The 20,723-nt window shown below is 32.4% G+C and overlaps 3 protein-coding genes across 6 annotated transcripts; all 3 read left to right on the top strand.

The window, feature by feature from the left end:
* The first annotated feature begins 5,547 nt into the window (after positions 1-5,547).
* Positions 5,548-10,355, top strand: LOC107631970 (putative LRR receptor-like serine/threonine-protein kinase At2g16250). 3 transcript variants are annotated; one of them, XM_088508245.1, is made up of 7 exons: positions 5,548-5,961; positions 6,214-6,261; positions 6,436-6,640; positions 6,727-8,573; positions 8,760-8,885; positions 9,096-9,118; positions 9,297-10,355. In XM_088508245.1, exons 4-7 carry the CDS (start codon positions 6,748-6,750, stop codon positions 9,896-9,898), a joined length of 2,577 nt encoding a protein of 858 aa, XP_088364371.1. In that variant the 5' UTR covers positions 5,548-5,961; positions 6,214-6,261; positions 6,436-6,640; positions 6,727-6,747; the 3' UTR covers positions 9,899-10,355. The 3 variants fall into 3 exon arrangements, with proteins under 3 accessions (XP_088364371.1, XP_088364372.1, XP_088364373.1); XM_088508246.1 differs by having other exon boundaries at positions 5,566-5,747; XM_088508247.1 differs by having other exon boundaries at positions 5,650-5,776.
* Positions 10,356-10,693: 338 nt separating this feature from the next.
* Positions 10,694-14,956, top strand: LOC111828521 (uncharacterized). Its single transcript, NM_001360326.1, is given in 8 exon segments — positions 10,694-12,188; positions 12,274-12,423; positions 12,727-12,997; positions 13,098-13,190; positions 13,278-13,452; positions 13,546-13,788; positions 14,020-14,220; positions 14,597-14,956. Coding segments are annotated over 8 exon segments (2,199 nt in total). The 5' UTR covers positions 10,694-11,321; the 3' UTR covers positions 14,796-14,956.
* Positions 14,957-15,538: 582 nt separating this feature from the next.
* LOC107631972 (S-adenosyl-L-methionine-dependent tRNA 4-demethylwyosine synthase) lies at positions 15,539-20,495 on the top strand. 2 transcript variants are annotated; one of them, XM_088506492.1, is made up of 8 exons: positions 15,539-16,467; positions 16,727-16,842; positions 17,249-17,424; positions 17,680-17,870; positions 17,955-18,041; positions 18,316-18,473; positions 18,578-18,788; positions 18,874-19,384. In XM_088506492.1, exons 1-8 carry the CDS (start codon positions 15,622-15,624, stop codon positions 19,027-19,029), a joined length of 1,941 nt encoding a protein of 646 aa, XP_088362618.1. In that variant the 5' UTR covers positions 15,539-15,621; the 3' UTR covers positions 19,030-19,384.
* The last annotated feature ends 228 nt before the right edge of the window (positions 20,496-20,723 follow it).

Genomic DNA, 20,723 nt, shown 5'->3' with positions numbered 1-20,723 from the left:
TACCCGATGACTTTAAAATTCATAAAAAAATTCAACAAATACAATAAACATGTAACATCAATAAAAATAATCCAAACATGTTAAACGCTAAATACAATAAAAACTAAATTCATTAAAATCCAAACATATTAATAATGAATAATCATTGTCTAATGAAAAAATCATATATATTTTTTTGTTTTTTTATTTAATTAATATATGATCGAATTTGTGGATTGGTTCAGGTTTCGCATCCCCAAAACCGATACCCAAACCAATCACTAACAAAAGCCATCAGTTTGATTCGAGTTGGACCCGATTACTCGTTGATTTCAAAACCAATTTAATTGGTTCGGTTCGGATTTAGACGGGTAATTGGGTACCCGCTACCCGTGCTCACCCTAATGTATTCCACCAAAAATTCGTAAACTTTATAATTTGTTTAAAATTTTAACTCAATAATGATTATGATAATAAAATAGGGTGGTTGTTACAATTACACGTGTATTTTTTATATTTGTATGTATAAAATATTTTGTTACACTAGTTTTTTAAAAAATAAAATATCTCTGTATACTTTTGATATATAAAAATAATGGTCAAGATGAGTTTAAAATCTAGAACTAAAATTTTATTTTTTTTAATATTTTCAGAAAGTGAAGAGACATGAAACTAAAAATTTTGGAGATAAAAATTAAAATTTTAATAATATTTATTTTTAAAAATATATTTATTTAATTTTTTAAATATTAAATCTATACTTTGATCTTTATAATTATTTTAAATTAAATATAATATTAAAATAAATTACTTAATCTAATATATTTTATACAAAACATAATAAAAAGATTTAATTTAATTTTTATTTTTTCGTTTCTGCATAATGCAACTCTCTTAAATTTGACTTCATAAAGTTCATATGAATGAATCATATGCAAGAATGTGAAAATATCGGATAATAAGAACAAAAACAAAAAACAAATCAGAATGAAAATTTTTTAAAATCATATACACATGCATAGATTTAAAAAAAAAAAAAAAAGAAGAAAACTATTATTATATATGTACAATGAATACACGTGTATGTAAGGCCAAATAGAATGTGATATGTGAGTTGTGACCATAATCAATGAACTTTAAGGAAAAAAACATAGCAATATGAAAAGTAGAAATGTTCCTTTCAATACCCAAATAATTGAAGGGTGAACCCTATTGAAAAATAATAGTCCCTTATCAATGGTTTATATTTGTCCCTTTTTTTTGTTCTAGGGTACAGTATATTTTTTATCTTTAAAATTTGATAAAAGTTTTAAAAATATTTTTTAAATTTTATTTTATTTTAATTTTATCTCAAAAATTTTTTATTTGTATCAAATATATACATAACGGCTAATTTTTCAAAAAATTTAAGACAAATTCAACAATAATTTCATAAAAACAACTTTCAATACAAGCAAATTAAGCATAATTTTCATGCATTATTATTAGATTAGTCTTAAATTTTTTTAAAAATTTAGCCGTTAAGAGAATATTTAATGCAAATCTAAAATTTTTGAGACAAAATCAAAGTAAAATAAAATTTAAAAATATTTTTAAAATTTTTGCCAAACTTTAAAAATAAAAAATATATTTTATCCTTTATTTTATTAATGCGAATGCATGTCACCAATTTCAGCATGCATCCCCACCTCCTTCTCATCAAAGACTCAGTCAAATGAAGTTTTTTTTTCCCCTTTTTTTTTCCTCAAATATAATTTTTTTATTTTGATTGATGGAATTTATTTTGTTCTTTCAATTAACAAAATAACAAGTCAGTCAACGACATTTTGTTTCTAAAGTCATATTTCTTTTCTGTTGGCAACGAAATCCAGATTCCACACGTTTTTCCAAAATATTTATTTATCTCATAGATTGAATTAACACATATATGCTATTATTTTATTATTTAATAAAGTATATATACTGGATAAAATATAAAATTAATGTAAAATAAATTCCATAATCTATATTCTATAATATTAAAAACACATGCACCAATATAATATATAATATACAAACAAATAAATAAATAAAAAATAAATAAATCTTTTACATGATTCGTAAACATTTAAATCTTTAATTTTTTCAAAATCTGAAAACATCAATTTCTCTATTCATTTGAGTATGTCAGATCCAAGGAAAAAATCAAACGTAATTTCTATTATACTGACATGACAGATGTATATATAGAAAAAGAGATTTTAAAATAGATTCAAAATCGATGTACTCAAATTTTAAGAATACATTGCATTGAATACAACCAACAAGCAAATTAGAAAGAATCTAGTACTTGATTTCAATAGGAATCTTTTAATTTCAATGCTGTGTACGAAGAATGATAGCTATACTGATTTGGTATACTCGAAAGATACCCAGGATACAATATTGATAATCTAACAAATCAGGAACTTAAATATATTTTTAAATCATCAAAATTTAAATATCCGCGGATAAAAAAAATTAGAAATATATTTATTCTTTTGGAAATGTTTGGTATCCAAAGAAAATCAGCCAAAAACAGTCATAACTTGTCTTATTTAACATTCATTAATTATTGCGATAATTAATTAATGCTAAATAAGGCAAGTTTTAGCTATTTTTTTTTGTCAACCTAACATTAACCTTAATTAAAAAAAAAGTAATCTTAGCCTATTAAAAATAAAAAAATATTTAATTTACTTATTTATTATTTAATAATAAAAAAAACATTGATAGGTTAGTTTATGGCAAACAACATGCTCAAAGATAGCAGTATTATTGGAGTCATGTTTTTAGTCCTCTCGGTCTCACCTTTTTGTTAGATTGAATGTGATTTTTTTAATTTGTTGTTATGACTAAGAATTGCAACTTGATACCAAATTGTGATAACTACATACTCTTGGGAAATTAAAGTAGATAACTTATAATTTTATATAATATTTCGTTAATATCTAATAATTATTTGAGTGAGGGTGCTATCAATACACGTAGGATAGCGCGTATTATATTAAATAATGTTTTTAATTTTCAAGTTCACAACTTGTTGCCCGACATCACCATATAAGCCAAATCAAATTTTTCCATGTACTTAATACATAAATTAAAAAAAAAAAAAAAACACTAAGGAGCCGACATTTATTCAACCGATTAATTTAAAAAGTCAGTTAATAATTAAAAAGAAAAATATTTAAAAAATATCCGAAATTAAAGAATTAAAATTTAGAATTTATTTTTTAAGGATTTAGAAGAGTAGGAGATGGACAAGCATGGTATATAGTAGTATGCCATGCAATTCAAGATTGAACAATATTCAACTCATGACACTACTATAAATTGACTGTAATAGTAAATAACTAAATACTATATATTATACTTACTTTGTACATGGAGTCATCAATATCAAATTAATTATTACATAAATGAACAATATATATAAAATAATAATTAATCAATACAACAACTAACATGTTTTCAGATTCAAACATTTTCCAACATAGGACTGTTGGAATTGGACCATTCCATATAATGTATACGAGTCGCTGTTACAGTTCTGTTAGTATTATTAACGCATGACAATATGAAATTGATTTTTGATTTGAAAATTCTACGTGTAGAGACAAGTGAATTCTGTATATATATATATATAACCATTATTCTTTTAATCTCTATCAGATGGTGACTCATTTATCATCATCTTCACGTATATATGTATCGTAAATAGGCAAAATAGAAAAAGCTACTATAATTTTCCATGAAATTTCCACACGCATTTTTTTTTCTATTTAATAAAAGAAGATATATATTATTATTATTATTCAAACTTCAAAAACAAAAAGAATACTTTGAAGATAAATTAACCTTTGTTTTTAATTAACAAAAAAGTGAACAAGTATTGACCTTCATTTATTTACTTGGATAGATTAAGAGAATTTTATGCTTTTGTTTTCCCGTACAAAAAAGTAACTTTATTCTTAAAGAGAACATTATCTAGATTTAAGATTATGCATGATACATCATCATAATGATCATTTGCCATTTTGTCTTATTTTGATTGGGGTTTAGGAAAATTTAGTCCATGTAGTTTATTCACGTACACTGTAAATAATAAATTATAGCGAGTCAAAATAATCTTCATAATTAGCAAATATGAGGATATAGTGGCTAACTGGCAATATATACTAAAAAAAAATTAATATTTTTAATTTAATATCTATAATTTTATATAATTATGTTATGTATATATTAAAATTAATCACTAATATAAAATATATGTTAAAATATAAATACATATTAAAATTAAATTAAACCATAATATATATTTATACACAAATATATTAGTTGTTGATTTTAAATTTCATACATATAACATTTATAATGATATATTTATTACATATTACATTATTTAATTATATCAATAATATTTAAAAATACAAAATATAATAATCTTAGACAATTTTATACTAATTTTTTTATTGTCTTTTAAATATTATTGGTGGCTAACAAGTTGATAAAAATGAATATTTTATCTCAATATATTTTTTTGTTGATTAATAATCTTCTTCCTAATAAAGTGTCTGTTTTATTGAATAGTAATAATTATACTAATTTGTTTTACTTTGTTATTGTTTCTATTTTCTATGTTATTATAACTATAACTAAAGAAAAATATTAAGAAACATCATAATTTATTATTTTTTGTTTTCACTTAGTTATTAACTAATTTTTTTTAATCTAGTTTCATTAGTCTAATAATTTAATAATATATTTTATTTTATACTTTTAAATATTAATAACTAATTAATGGTAAAAAAATAATAAATCCTTATTATTCTCTAATATTTCTCATAACTAAAACTTATAAGAACAAAAAAATTTAAATATAAGTGATGTTATTAATTTATGCATGTAATCAATCTCATTATTTTATTATTTTTATTGCAAAATACATATAAAAACTAAAATAATCCGCGTATATATTATTTGAGAAAGTTATGGGAATTAACATTGCACAATTAACCGTGTAGCTAACATTAAATATAAGAAAATAAATATCCAAACTTAACAAAAAAAAACTCATTTTTAATAAATTTTATACTAGATTTATTTTATAATTTATTATTATATTAGCTGAAATTGATTGATATTACTACTAGTTCTCTATTATTTCTTGTATTATTTATACACGAGAACAATAATTTTTTTGAATAATTTAAATAATAAATTAAAAAAAATATTTTTAATTTTAAAAATTAAATTTTGTTTTAAATAGATATAATCCTTCTTTTAAATAGTTAATAGACTTAAAATACAGTCTATTATTCACGTTGTTCGTATATTTTATTATTCACCTAGCGGAGTTGATTTATAAGATCAAAATGAATACATGCCAATGAGTTATAGTTCAAATAACATAGTCTTTCTATACTCAATTAAGAGGTTGCGAGTTCGAGTCTCCTATCTTTGGTAAAAAAAAAAAAAATCAAAATGAATACATATTAAGAAAAAGTAAAACACTATTGTTGATTTGCTATGATATTTGTTTTTGAGTTTGATTGCCTATTACAAACTGTAGAGAAACCTAACATCAATTATTGGAAACCCCACACACAAAGACAAATATAGATATAGATATAGGCATTAGAATGGCACCATAACCACCATAACAACTTGTTGTTCATCAGCACCTCCCAATTCCCAGAAACTCATTAAATATCTCCGGTGATAGTGACTAAGACTCTTTCCTCAAACAGGTATTCTTCCCAGCGGTTCCACAATTAATGTAATGCTTCAAATCCTATCCATTACTCTCTCTTCACTATTCACTATTCACTATTCACTTCCACTCCTAAACTGGCAGATACCTCCATTTAATGTTTCCTTTCCTCACAACCCCACTTTCCAAAATCTTTTCTTTCTTTCAAGTATTCAACACCACTAGACTATACAACAATCTTCAAATCTTGGGTATGCAGTTTTCTTAACTTAACCAAAGATTTTGAGTTCAAACTTTTGGATATACTATTGTGTCAATAAGCAAAAGTGAGAAACTTTATTATCACAAAAATAAATAAATAAATAAAGGTTGGCTATTTTTGTTTTTTTATGTGGAACATTCAACAAAGTGAGCTTGGAAGAGTTGCAATTTTTGAATGCTGTTTTTTATTTATTTATTTTTTTATGATTGCATTAATGGATTCTTTTTGTGGATTGGTTCAGAGATTACAAGACAGAACAGAGCAGAATCACCAGAGCTTGTAATTGGAGGTAACACAAATTCAACAACATTAAAAATTTGTCTCAAAAACTTTAATTTTCTTCATGTGACATATTCAGCATCATCATGAAACTTCACAAATAGAAAATCCAAAAAATAAAATAAAAATGAAGCATTCATGTAAATTACTAACATTAATGGATTCTTTTTGTGTATTGGTTCAGTTGCAGAATCAGTAGCAGAGATTTTGATTGGAGCCAAACACACAAAATCCAATTTTTGTGTCAAATTCCAATTTTTCTAAATCAACTAAAACAGTTAAACTCATGCATACACTTGAGGCTTCGGAGAAACAGAAAAAAAAAAAACAGAGAAACATAACATGAAGAATAGCACCAATTGCAGAACCTTTAGAGCTTCGAATTGAAGGTGAAAAGTAAAAAAAAAAAACGTTTTTTTCCCCTCTTACATTCAAAAAGTTTCCAAATTTAACTAAAGTTTGGTTCAAATTGCAGAGAAACAGAGCAAAGAACAACATGAAGTTGAAGAAGTTAAAGAGTTCCTCTGTTTTTTCAGCTACAGTTGTTTTTACCGTTATGTCCCTGTTCTTCTTCGTTGAGTTCAGTTCTGCTTTGAGTTCAAGCACTGAAAAGTTGAGTTCAAGAACCGAATGGTTATCGTTGCTTCAACTTCGATCTTCATTGGGTATAAGAGCAAAAAACTGGCCAAGAAAAACCGAACCGTGCCGGAACTGGACCGGGATTCATTGCAAAACGGGTTCAGTTATCGGAATCAACATTTCCGGTTTCAGAAGAACACATAAAGCTAGTCTTCACCCAAGTTTCTCAGTTGATGCACTTGCCAATTTTACCCGTTTAGCTTCCTTCAATGCTTCAGGTTTTGTGCTTAATGGTTCTATTCCTGAGTGGTTTGGTGACAAAAACAATAACAACTACCTTGGTGCACTCCAGGTGCTTGATTTAAGTTCTTGCTCAATAACTGGCTCTATTCCTGAGTCAATTGGTGGTTTGATTTTGTTGAAGTCTGTGTTACTTTCTGGGAATAGCTTAACTGGTAGAATGCCTTCAGGTTTGGGAATGTTGTCTAATTTGTCTGTGCTTGATCTCTCAGGAAATGAACTTTCTGGGTCTATTCCTGATTCATTGTTTTCACTTGGTAACCTCACAAGTCTTAATCTTTCTTCCAATTACTTATCTGGGAATGTTCCGAATCAACTTAGTAACCTTTCAGGGCTTGAAACTTTGGACCTTTCCAACAATGCACTAACTGGTAATGTGCCTAGTGTCTTGTTTTCTCGCCTTTCGAAACTTCGAGTTCTCAATTTGAGTGGTAACTTTATTGATGGTGATCTTCCTGATACTTTGTGGTCATTACCGAGCTTGCGTTTCGTTGATGTGTCCAACAACAACCTTACCGGTCCTCTACCGAAGTTTTTCGGTTCAAATACTAGTTCTACTGATGCCACATTCAATCTCTCAAACAACTTATTCTTTGGAACTCTAAATATTTCGGCTAAGAAGTTTAGAATGATTGATCTGTCCGGTAATTATTTGGAAGGCGAGGTGCAAGGTGTTAGTCTTAGTAATGTTGGTTTAGCTAGGAATTGTCTGGAGGATGTTCCAAATCAGAGGGATGTTAGTGTTTGTAGAGTGTTTTATGAGAAGAGAAATTTACCCTTTCCATCAAATTTGACAATGGAAAAATCTTCCAGAAAGAAACTGATATTCATACTGGTAGGTGTATTTGGTGGACTTGGCTTTATTTTGCTTCTGGCATTGGTCCTCGTACTGTTCTTAAAACTATGTGGCAATCATAAAAGCTTGGAAGTTCAAAGGGGAACCGAAAGTGGAGGGCCTGTTCCAGTAGGGGAGAGTCCTGTGCCGCCTAAAGACCTTGCATTCCACATTGCTGTCGGGGAATCATTTACTTATGAGCAAATTCTCAAGTTGACTGGTAATTTTGCTGAAGAAAATATCATCAAGCATGGTCATTCTGGAGACCTCTTCTGGGGAGTAATGGAAAACGGAGCTACTGTTGTCATCAAAAGGGTAGATTTGAGTTTGTTCAAGAGAGAATCATATGTTGTGGAGTTGGAATTATTAAGCAAGGTTTCACATGCAAGATTGATCCCAATCTTGGGACATTGCTTGGAGAATGACAATGAGAAATGTATAGTTTACAAGTATATGCCAAATGGAGATTTGGCAAGTTCTTTGCAGAGAGTCACCGATGCAGATGGTAAATCGAAGTCCCTTGATTGGATCACGAGATTGAAAATCGCTACAGGAGCTGCCGAAGGCCTTGCTTATCTACATGATTGCAGCCCTCCCCTCGCTCACAGGTAGTTAACACCAAATATAATCTAGACTCTTTATTGTTATTTCATCATGAAGGAAATGAATCTATTGGCAAAATGTGATTGAGTTTATGATATGCTGTCAAAGTGTCATTTTATGCTGCATTTTCAATTTTTTGTTACATCATGGTGCCTTGCAAATTACTGAAATTTACTTTTGATTTTGTGAAGAGATGTTCAAGCTAGCAGCATACTTCTTGATGATAAATTTGAGGTGCGACTTGGAAGTTTGAGTGAGGTTACCACCCAAGGAGATGTCCATCCTGGTGTCATGAACAGGCTGTTCAGCAAGCCATCGTAAGTTTCGAATTCTTTCAGACAAAGACATAAAAACAGCTGAATCTATTACAATAATTGAATATTAAACCTGAAGAGGTACCGTCATGATTTATAAATATATTGAATCTTAGCATTTAGTTTGAATGGATGCTGATATTTAAGTTTACTGTTACATTTTTATGTTCACTCAAAGTTGTAACCAGTATTTTCATCTTTGTAATTTTGCAGATCTTCTAATCAACCAAATTTTGGTAAGTAAACTTGTTTACCCTTTCTAGTTAGTTTTCATCCAAGTGTTGATGGAAGAGATTTAAATGCAGCACATTAGTCCCATTGAACAACTTTTAGTGATCCTGCTACTACATACATTGGCATGAAATTTTTTCAAGAGAACTAATATGCATTTCTTATTGCTTTGGCAATGATCAGGCACATCATCAGTAACTTGGGCAGGTGATGTATATGGTTTTGGTAAGATTTTGCTCGAGCTTATTACTGGAGATACTGAGGTCAGTAAATTGGACGATGCCACCTCAAGAGAGTGGTTGGAGCAGACCTTGCCTTACATTAGCATAGATGATAAAGAAAGGATAAATAAGATTGTTGACCCTTCTTTGTTAGTAAATGAGGATCTACTTGAAGAAGTATGGGCTATAGCAATCGTGGCAAGATCATGCCTGAATCCTAGGCCTTCGAAACGTCCTCCTATGAGACATGTCCTCAGGGCGCTGGAAAATCCGTTGAAGGTTGTAAGAGAAGAAAGCGCAAGCTCGGTGAAGTTGCGAACAACTTCGTCTAGGAAGTCTTGGAGCACTGGATTGTTTGGTAGCTGGAGACAGAGCTCATCAGATAGTGCTACTGCAACAAACAAAGATAGTTCAAGTGGGACTAAACAATCAGGGAAAGTAAGTTCCCAAGGAAGTGGTGTAATAATGGATCACTCATCTTCCAATAAAAGATCATCCAAATCCAATGAAGTTTTCCCTGAACCATTGGAAACACAAGATGTGGAGATTGGTGGGGGAAGATGAGGCAAAAAGGAAGTGATGAATTTGCCTATTCTTTAATTGTATGAGATTGATAATTGTTTGTACCATAGCAATTGCTTGTGCTACATTACCAAGAGTAATATTATTTGTACAGAACAAAGTTGGATCCTTTGGACTTTTGGTATGTTTGACACATTGTCATCACCCCCATGCTGAAGCAATCAAACAACATGGTGGTGCTAAATTATGTGCACTAGCAATTGCTTATTCAGTTATTTGTACCACACCCCTCCTTGTAGGTCAATGAATGTTTGAGGCATTGTAAAATGATAAACAGGGTGTTACAATTTTGTGAGGAATTAGAACTTAAAAGTGTGAAGAATATTTGCACAAACTTTCTTTAGCTGAGTGTATTATTGTAAATTAAATCCTCTTAAGCATTGTGGCATATGCCCTATGAATTTATATCACAATAAAGATACATTCTTCGTCTTTACAACATTATTATTATTTATCTCGCAGTAAATATATATAACAATAAAAGATAGTATTTTTAATCTTATATAAAATTACATTAATAATTAAAAATATCATTAATTTTTATAAAAAGAGTAAAACATTCTGACACAAACCCAACAATATTTTTTATTTTATTTTTATCCATTTATTGAAAAGAGAAGAAAATTTACAACAGATGTAAACACCCAAAAAAAATATCTAATACTTGGAGTAAAAGACTTCCATTGACCAAAAAAAAAAAAACACCAAAGTTGATGCTTTTGCTTTCTTACAGTTGAAAGCGCTGACTAAACAGTAGTTGTCTCTGTACTTCTCTTCATTCCTCAATCGAATCTCAAACTGATATTAGCACGAAAAAAGGAAGGGAAAAAAAAAAAAAAATCATCTTTTTAATCTCTTCTTGATTTCCACCTCCAATAACTCAACACCCATTTTCTATTTTTGCCAAAATCTCATTTATTTCTATTCTTTTCTTCTTGAGTCACTTTGAAACTGACACTTCTCCTATCAACAGTAACACCTTAACTATCTTCACTTTCATCAGGTACGGTGCCTTCTCAGATTTGAGAATTTCATTAAAAATTTCACTATAAAGTGCCTATTAGATTCATATATGATAAATCTAGCTTGGTGCCTATTAGGTTGTGAGTGAATAATGCTATGTTTGTTCTCAACATTTTCTTAATCTTTTACTTAGATGTAGATGAATAAAGCTAGCTTGTGCTGAACTTCAGATTTTTAGATTAAGGGTGTGTGAGAACTGAGAAATTTACTTCATTGTTAGCTGATTTTGCCCCAATTAGATTAGCTAGAGTGTAGTGGATGTGGATTTGTGATTTTAGATATAGTGGCTTGACTCGGTCTGATTCGATTCGATTCGATTCGTGCAAGATTAGTTGAATTCTAGAGGATTTTGGGATAGTGGTGAATTTAGAGTGAGTGATTGATGGCCATTGCAAAGTTGGCTAGGAAAGTGAAACGCCCATATGGGTTATGGGTGAAGATGACAGCTGTGACAATGTTGGGTTTGTGCTTCATCTTTGTGTGGGGGGTGTTCTCGAATTCGTCTTCGTCTATTACCACACAAAGGGAAAGCTTTGAAGACATTATAGAACCTTCTTCCTCCTCTTCTACTTCTTCTAAAGGGGTTCAAACACAAACACAACTACCACACAAGAAGGAGGAGACTAAGGCAGAGGAAAAGCAAAATTTTGGTGGCGTGTCGAATAAGGAGAAGGATGTGTTGGGGGAGGATGAAAAGAAGGGTAATAGTTCTGCCACCGTACCTCCAGAACATGACAAAGGGGTGGCACCACATAAAAGGGTGCATAAGAATGATAGAGATAAAGATAAAGTGAGAGCAAATGAAGTGTCTGAATCTGATGGTAATGATGAATCAGAGGATAAGGAAGAGAAAGAGGAGAGTGAAGGAGAGTTGGAAGGTGAAAAAGAAGGGTCTGATCGCGACGGTGAAGTGGGTGTGGATTTTGAAATGGATGATGGTGGTGACAGTGGTTTAGCTGAATCTTTGGATCAGGATTCTAAACTGTTTGAAGATGGAGGTGTGGGAACAAGCAAGGGACAGTTTAAAGGGCCATTGTTTGATCCAAATGCTAGCTATAAGTGGAAATCGTGTAGTACTCGGAGCAAGCATAACTATATTCCTTGTATTGATATTGAAGTTGGTGGTGGGAAGGTTCAGAGTTACCGTCATACTGAGAGGAGTTGTCCAAGGGCGCCAGTAATGTGTTTGGTTCCTCTTCCTCATGGTGGATACGGGTATTCGCAACCATGGCCTGAGAGCAAATCAAAGGTACATGAACTGAAAAAGTTAGATTAAGTGTTGGTGAATTGAAGTGTATGTTCCTTAATGGTATAAACATCTTGTGTCAGTGCAGATATTGTTCAAGAATGTTGCACACCCGAGACTCGCTGCTTACATGAAGAAGCATAGTTGGTTGGTGGAGTCTGGCGAGTATCTTACTTTTCCACAAAACCAGTCTGAGTTCAAAGGTGGGATTCAGCACTATCTTGAGTCAATTGAAGAGGTAAGTTTTCTATTAGGGTGTAGCAACAGCTAGAGTTTTATTTCACAAACATGAGATATTGTTAGTAATTTGAGGACATGAGTTTTGCATTTTCCTAGGAAGCATCTAGTTTCAAGCTTGATGTTTATGTTGCATCTTAAATATGTTTCCACTTGTTGTTTACACAAGCACACTGATTGATCAGTGATATTTTCACATTCACAAAGTGTGCTCTCTTTAGGAACAATATGATAGAAATGCATCTGTGCCTTTAACAACACAATTATTTCGGAGACGTTTTGAATATTGTTCTGAATATTACAGATGGTACCAGACATTGAGTGGGGAAAAAATATCCGTGTAGTCCTTGAAATTGGGTGTTCAGATTCGAGCTTCGTGGCTGCACTTCTTGATAAAGATGTTTTAACATTGACCCTAGGCTTGAAGCATGATCTAGTGGACTTGGCTCAGGTGGCACTCGAGCGTGGCTTTCCGGCAGTAGTTAGCCCTTTCGAAAGAAGAAGGCTTCCTTTTCCAAGTCAAGCTTTTGATGCTATTCATTGTGGGGGTTGCAGCATCCCTTGGCATTCGAATGGTTTGTGTCCATGTCTTTGCACTTTTTTGAAGTAATGGTTCTGTTCTCCAAATTCCACTTATCATATTACAACAATAACTCAATTTTCTCCTTGTTTCAGGGGGTAAGCTTATGTTTGAGATGAATCGGATTCTAAGACCCAGTGGATACTTTATTATGTCGACTAAACATGATAGCATTGAAGAAGAAGAAGGTTGGTCAGTCTCACTTTAAATCAAACTGTTTCTTGGAATTCATTATTTTCTTCACAAGTAACACTGATGATCTTTTTCTTTTCCAGCCATGACTTCATTGACAGCATCTATTTGTTGGAATGTTCTGGCACATAAAAGTGACGATGTTGGTGAAGTTGGAGTTAAAATATATCAAAAGCCTGAAGGAAATGAGATATATGAATTGAGGAGGAAGAAAATTCCACCACTTTGCAAAGAGAGTGAAAATCCTGATGCAGCATGGTATGCTTCTGGTACATTATTTTGCCAAAACTGCTTCATGATTTATCCAACTTGGCTTTCTACTTCATATGACATACCATATTATCTAAATAGGTATGTTCGAATGAAGAGTTGTTTGCACAGCATTCCAATTGGAATTGAACAACATGGGGCAGAGTGGCCCGAGCAATGGCCGAAGAGGCTTGAATCATATCCTGACTGGATAAGCAACAAAGAGAAATTGGTTGCTGACATGAACCACTGGAATGCTGTTGTTAACAGGTCCTATCTCAATGGATTGGGCATTAACTGGCCGAGCATCCGAAATGTAATGGACATGAAAACCATCTATGGAGGGTAGGCCTGCGAAACAACTCGATTTTTTACTTGATGTGAAAGTCTTAGAGCTTGTAGTACAGAAATACTTGTATGCTATGCTCCTAGATCACATTTAAATTCTCATTCATACATGCACTAAATATACTTAAGGAGCTGCATATTTTTTTTTCTTTGATACATATTTGAATGCACATGAAAAATATGCTAGAAACATGGTTGATGATAATTTGTTCTGCTGTGAAAACACAGATTCGCTGCTGCTCTCTCTTGGTCTCAACCGAATGTCTGGGTGATGAATGTAGTATCTGTTCACGCGCCAGACACACTTCCCATCATTTTTGAACGCGGCCTAATTGGTGTCTACCATGATTGGTGCGAGTCATTCGGTACTTACCCAAGAACATATGATCTTTTGCATGCTGATCATTTATTCTCACGGCTCAAAAACAGGTATCAATATGCAATTTTCCTAAAGTTTCAGTTTCCAAGTGTTATTCCATGACATCAATTTTAGTTTCACTTCTTGTTCATAGTGAAGTTAGAATTATTGTGAGTTTTCACCTAGAATTATATGTCACAAAATACTAACTTATGATATGGTATTAGAGCTTTTAGAATTCAAAGTTAGATTAAGTTTTGAGATAGTGATGGTTCATGACATTATTAGAATCGACCGAACATCTGCATACCACTCAATAACTATCATAGGATAGACTCTGATACCATATTATAATTGATATAATACGAGTAATTCTATCGTATTTTTTTGTTTGCAGCATTCATATTAAAAGAAAAATAATAATAAATTAAGGATTGAGTTTTGCAGGTGCAAGCAACCTGTATCTATTGTTGTTGAGATGGATCGAATGTTAAGGCCTGGAGGATGGAGTATCATACGTGACAAAGTTGAAATTCTTAATCCATTGGAAGAAATACTTAGAAGCATGAAATGGGAGATAAGAATGACCTTTGCTCAAGACAAAGAGGGTATCTTATGTGCACAGAAAACTATATGGAGGCCTTAAATTATTAATCTTCTTCCTTATATGCATCATGCATCAAAGTTTCTTCCTTTTACCACACCATAGAATTCACAAAAATAGCCAATTCGGCTTAAATCATCAAGACCTTCATTCATTCAAATTAAAGAGTGAAAATTCACGTGCATTTATTTTTGTGTGAAGATGATAAGTTAAAAATTGTTAGATGATACTATTATCTTCATATAAAGACAACTGCATGTGAATAATTACTAAAATTGATGAGGGGGTTTTTTCATAGTCATTCTCCATCTAACAAATTCAAATGATTCTATACCTGTTTTTATTTTTACATTTTTCAACCTCCATTTGTATATTAGATTTTGTAATAGTTGTATTGAAAAGTTTAGTTATTATTGGCTTAATGTTATCTTCAAGCGTTGTAGTGTATACCAATTTATAAGCCAGTTTAAATCTTATAAACCATAAGATTATTTTATGATATTTCTTAAAGGAAAATAATTAATATATAAAGAAATTTATATTAAGAAAATAAAATTGGACACTAACAAAGAGGAAGTAGATTTATAGGAACAATCTCATGGTAATTTAATTTAATTTTTTTTTCTTTTTGACAGAATTATTTTTTGTTGGTATTTTATTTTTGTTTATGGTAAACTGAGCCCAAAATACAAGTCCCAAAAAACAATGAGCCCATTAAAGAGGAGCCCATAATGTATTGGGCCATCATGTTTAAATTAAAGCCCATTAATCATACGATTCGTTTCATGACGTCGTCGTCTTCTTCTTCCCCATTCCTTTGTTTCAGTTTCACCACCGCGCGCTGCAAGAGAAAAAGGAAATACCTAAAATGCCCTCTGCATTGTCTTCTTTCCCAGCGCGTGTGACGCTACTCGCTCTCTTCTCCGCCACAACCTTCTACTTCCTCTACAAGTCTCGCCGCTTGCGCCACCTCAAAACCCTCACTCTCTCTTCAAAACACACTACACGTGGCAAAATCCTATTCGTTTCACAAACCGGAACTTCCAAAAACCTAGCACAGCGCCTCCACAATCTCTTAGCCTCAAACGGCGTCGTTTTCGACCTCGTAGATGCTCAGAGCTACGAGCCCGAAGACTTACCGAAAGAAACCATAGTTCTCATCGTTGCTTCGACTTGGGAAGATGGGAATCCACCTTCCGGAGCACGTTTTTTTGCCACGTGGCTCGCGGAGAGCGTGAAGGATTTTAGGGTTGGGGCGTTGCTTCTGAAGGGTTGTAGGTTCGGGGTGTTTGGTGTGGGGAGTAGAGCTTATGGAGAGAGGTTCAATGCGGTGGCTAAGGGTTTTGTGAAGCAGATTAGGGATTTGGGTGGGAGTGAGGTTGTGCCTTTAGGGGAAGGTGATGTTGATGGTGGTGAATTGGATTTGGATTTTGAGAAGTGGTGTGAGAAGGTTGTTGGTTTTTTGAAAGGCAAGGTTTTGGAAAATGGGGTTAATGGTAATTTGGAGTGTGGGGTTTATGATTCTGAGGAGGAATCTGAAGGAGAGAGTGATTTGGAGGAAGAGGAAATTGTTGATCTTGAGGACATTGCTGGGAAGGTGCCACCAAGGAAGAAGACGGCAGCGGCAGCTGAGAGTAATGGTAATGGAAATGGAAAAGTGAATGGCCAAAGGGAAATGGTGACTCCAGTTATTAGAGCTAATTTAGAGAAGCAGGTATAATATCATCATTGTAATAGTATTGGTTTCAAATTGCAGATACAGTTGGTGTTGCTATGGTATTGTAACTACTACAATTGCTAAAAATTGCGGAATGTGATCTAAAAACCATTAGGTTGTGCTTTATATAATGACATCTATGAATATAATGCCGTGCAGAAATTTGCTATTTGCAAATTATTGGTTTAGAGAAGCAAGCATATTAGACTTTAGAGTTTCATATATTGGTTTATTGATGTTCACTGTCAATTTGCAGGGGTATAAAATTATTGGTTCGCATAGCGGTGTTAAGATTTGTAGATGGACCAAGTCACAGCTTCGAGGACGGGGTGGTTGCTACAAGCATTCATTCTATGGTATTGAGAGCCATAGGTAAAGTAACTTGCCTTACTGTGCTCTTTTATTTGTTTTAGGTACTGTTAGTTTCATTATGCTTGAGGTGCTACAACTTTTAGATTTCTTTTAGATGGCAACTATAGATATTTATTCACTACGTTAGTTTCATTATGCCTGAGCTTCATAGTTTTTATAATACTGCGCTCTGTAATGTAAGAGTAAATCTCATCACATTGTAGTGTATCAATAATTTTAAAAAAATTAACAGAAAAGGAAGAGAAGGTAATAAATAAATATATGGAAGAAAAACATGTGGTATATTATTGTTACTTTGGCATACTGTAGTAGCCTTACTTTTATTATCCAGTCATTGTATTTCGGAATCATTTTCACTAAACATTTGCTTTTGGTTTTCCCCTTTTTTTTTTTTTTGAATGAATAGGTGCATGGAGGCAACCCCTAGCCTGGCCTGTGCAAATAAATGTGTTTTTTGTTGGAGACATCACACAAATCCGGTGGGAAAAAGTTGGCAATGGAAGATGGATGATCCAATAGAGATTGTAAATTCTGCAATAGAGATGCATTCAAATATGATTAAACAAATGAAAGGAGTTCCTGGTAAATTTATGTTTTTATGCTTGATAATTTCATAGTATGAAGCTATGTTGCTGATTGATGAACCCACACAGTTAGACAATAGAGCTGACAAAAAAGTTTCCTATTTCAATATTTTGCTAGGGGTTGCACTTTTATGCATGTAATGACTTCAGTTTTAGGACTCACCTCCAAATATATGCATGTGTGCTGTTGTGGTGGGAGAATCAATATCTTTGTCATCACTTAAATTGATCCACTCTACTTACTTTTTCGTAGGAGTTACCCTGGAGCGACTAAACGAAGGTCTTACACCACGACATTGTGCATTATCTCTTGTGGGGGAACCTATTATGTATCCAGAGATAAATACACTTGTGGATGAACTGCACAAAAGGAGAATTTCCACTTTTCTGGTGACAAATGCACAGTTTCCAGATAAAATAAAGTCAATGAAGCCTCTCACCCAGGTTTTGTGTAGCTTCCAGAGTTTCACATCTTAAAACATGCTTGTTATACAAGCCAAACTTAATTTTCTTGTCTGTGTCTTGCAGTTATATGTCAGTGTAGATGCTGCAACAAAAGACTCCTTGAAGGCAATTGATAGGCCACTCTTTGGAGATTTCTGGGAACGATTCATTGTGAGTCCATTTTAATTGTCAGTGAAAAACTGTGTGAAATTATATTCTGATAACAAATCATCACAGTAATCAATAACAATAAGCATAGGATGTAAAATGTGTAATTTCACTTACAGTTTTATAGTAGTTTTCCCGCCTGATGTTGCCAAGCTCTGGTTTGGATTCAAATTGAGGATCCTTAGTATATGGTCCCTTCATCCTGTATCAATTTATTTTATGTTGCCATTTGATATTATTCTATGTTCCCTTGATCAACTGGTCTATTATGTGCCAGGATTCCTTGACAGCCCTGAAGGAAAAACATCAAAGAACTGTATACCGCTTGACATTGGTAAAAGGTTGGAACACTGAAGATGTTGATGCTTATTACAAGCTCTTTAGTATTGGAGAACCTGACTTTGTTGAAATCAAGGGAGTTACATATTGTGGCTCGTATGCTTCTTCCTTCTCTTCTGTGCACCCTCTTTGCTCAAGATATCTTCTCATGTGTCAAAAGCACCATTCAGTGACAATTATCTCTTGATTTTCTTTTGCAGCTCTGCCACATCAAAATTGACGATGGAAAATGTGCCTTGGCATGCTGATGTGAAAGATTTTTCAGAGGCCCTTGCTCTGAAAAGCCAAGGGGAGTATGAAGTTGCTTGTGAACATGCTCATTCATGTTGTGTTCTCTTAGCAAAGACTAAGAAGTTCAAGATTGATGGCAAGTGGTATACATGGATAGACTACGATAAATTTCATGACCTGGTAGGTGTCTGTTTTCCTGGTTTTCCTGCTATGCTGAACCGACTTTGAGTTGTTATTTTATTTATGAAGCTTCATTTAAAATCAGGTGGCATCTGGAAGAACTTTTGACAGCACAGATTACATGACTGCTACACCTTCATGGGCTGTCTATGGAGCAGAGGAAGGTGGTTTCGATCCTGAACAATCAAGATATAGGAAAGAGAGACGACATCATAAATCAAGTCGCAATCAATCAGGTTAGAAAATTCGGGGAGCCCGTATACATAGGTTAACCAACCTTGGCAGTGTATTTAGCCTTAATACCTTAAATGTCACAATATAGAGTCCTGCACTAGTGATGTTTTTGAAATTGAGATTGGAATGATATGTTGAGCTTTCCCATTTTTGCCCGTTTTGATTTTCTCCACTCACTCATTTTCTTAGATTTCAATTTCATAAGTGATGTTTTTAGTTTTGATATATTACTATTATCACATATTAGTGGTAACCTATATCACTTGCAGTTAATGACTGTGTTTATGTCTTGTATCCAAATTTTACCACTTTGTATTCTTTGAAACCACATTGGTATAGAATGCTTTTTCAATAGTTTGCAAGTGCCATATGTTAGAAGTCAGATTTACCTTTTTCTCGCTAAAACATGCCTTCACACTGCACCATCTTTTCTGGGAATTTTCCTTAGTAGTCCCTATCAATAATTTAATTAATCTGCCATCTTAACCTTTAGCTCAAGACAAGTGTTAGTACCACTTTGTCTGATTTGTGTGCTAACCTACATAAATCAAGATTATTTTTGTAATTAGCTACAAATATAAATTATTTTGTCTTTTTTTTAGTATGCATAACAAAAACTACCCTCCCCAATTTAGGGCAGTAAATTCACGAGCACAAGCTCTCTTCCCATGTTTGAGTTGTTTGAATTTTTGAATTGTTTATAAGACTAATTTGTGTTGCCATTTATTTCTTCCTTTAATATTTTGGAAAAGGATTTGATTTTCATATTACATTAGTAAAAATAACTATTTTTCACATAAATAGTTATTAAAAAACAAATTTAAATCCTTTAAAGTGAGAAAATTGATAAAGTAGTAAAGTTAGGGGTTAATCACCGTTGATTTTGTAACTTCATGAAATGTGTATCCTACTATCTTAATTTAAGAGTGATTAACTCTTCATTTTTCCACTTTACTAATTTTTTACTTTGGAGGATCTTGATCCTTGAAAAATAGATAAAATTAGATGATTGTGATTTGTGAAAAATAGTTCATACTATTAGACAATCAAAATTAAATTCTTTGAAAACTGTAAAATGATTCAATTGGTAATCATACTGCTTTTAATTTTCACAGGATTGAGATTTTTTTTTTCTGTTTTTTGACTGAAACACACAAAATCTAAGAAGCATGTCTTTGTAAATGGTGGTCTATACTTAAACTCATTTATTAGTCATTCTCAATATAACGAGAGTGATAAAACAAGAAAAACAATATAGAAATGGAATGGACAGAATAAACCCTTGATGGAGGAAAAGTTTTAGTGCAATATTTATGGCCCTCGATGTACAAATTGCACGGTGGGCCATTTCTATCTAAAATTTATAGAAAAGTGGTCACTACTCTTTCACACGCTATGTTATATGCTTGTCTTTATTAACACAATCTATTGTGTCTATTTCTGATTTATTTGTTTAAGTAGTGCATGGAAATTGCAAACCTTACTAAACCTAGCGAAAGATACCATAAACTAGGACCAAATACACGACCTTGTGTAGCAAGCAATCATATTGACACTAGGTTTAAGCATTTGTGTAACATGAAACTATACAAGTAAACCAAGCTTTAGAAGATTTGCTCTTTTTCTCCAACCCGGGGTTTTACCGACCAGGGTCGCCGGCTACATTGGGCAATACAGCCAAAATGTCAGATGGATGTTACT

Source organism: Arachis ipaensis, chromosome B3, assembly GCF_059453495.1.
Source record: "Arachis ipaensis isolate K30076 ecotype BB chromosome B3, ASM5945349v1, whole genome shotgun sequence".
NCBI lineage: Eukaryota > Viridiplantae > Streptophyta > Magnoliopsida > Fabales > Fabaceae > Arachis > Arachis ipaensis.
The sequence above is the reverse complement of the archived record's forward strand: the minus strand, read 5'-3'. Positions and strand labels throughout refer to the sequence as shown.

What these genes read in the sequence shown, in the direction of transcription:
- LOC107631970 (XM_088508245.1), top strand. Translation starts at nt 6,748, where the DNA reads ATGAAGTTGAAGAAGTTAAAGAGTTCCTCTGTTTTTTCAGCTACAGTT. An exon ending in AGCCCTCCCCTCGCTCACAG is followed by an intron (nt 8,574 to 8,759) that starts GTAGTTAACACC and finishes GATTTTGTGAAG; the next exon opens with AGATGTTCAAGCTAGCAGCA. An exon ending in AGGCTGTTCAGCAAGCCATC is followed by an intron (nt 8,886 to 9,095) that starts GTAAGTTTCGAA and finishes GTAATTTTGCAG; the next exon opens with ATCTTCTAATCAACCAAATT.
- LOC107631972 (XM_088506492.1), top strand. Translation starts at nt 15,622, where the DNA reads ATGCCCTCTGCATTGTCTTCTTTCCCAGCGCGTGTGACGCTACTCGCT. An exon ending in CAATGAAGCCTCTCACCCAG is followed by an intron (nt 17,871 to 17,954) that starts GTTTTGTGTAGC and finishes TGTGTCTTGCAG; the next exon opens with TTATATGTCAGTGTAGATGC. An exon ending in ATTTCTGGGAACGATTCATT is followed by an intron (nt 18,042 to 18,315) that starts GTGAGTCCATTT and finishes ATTATGTGCCAG; the next exon opens with GATTCCTTGACAGCCCTGAA.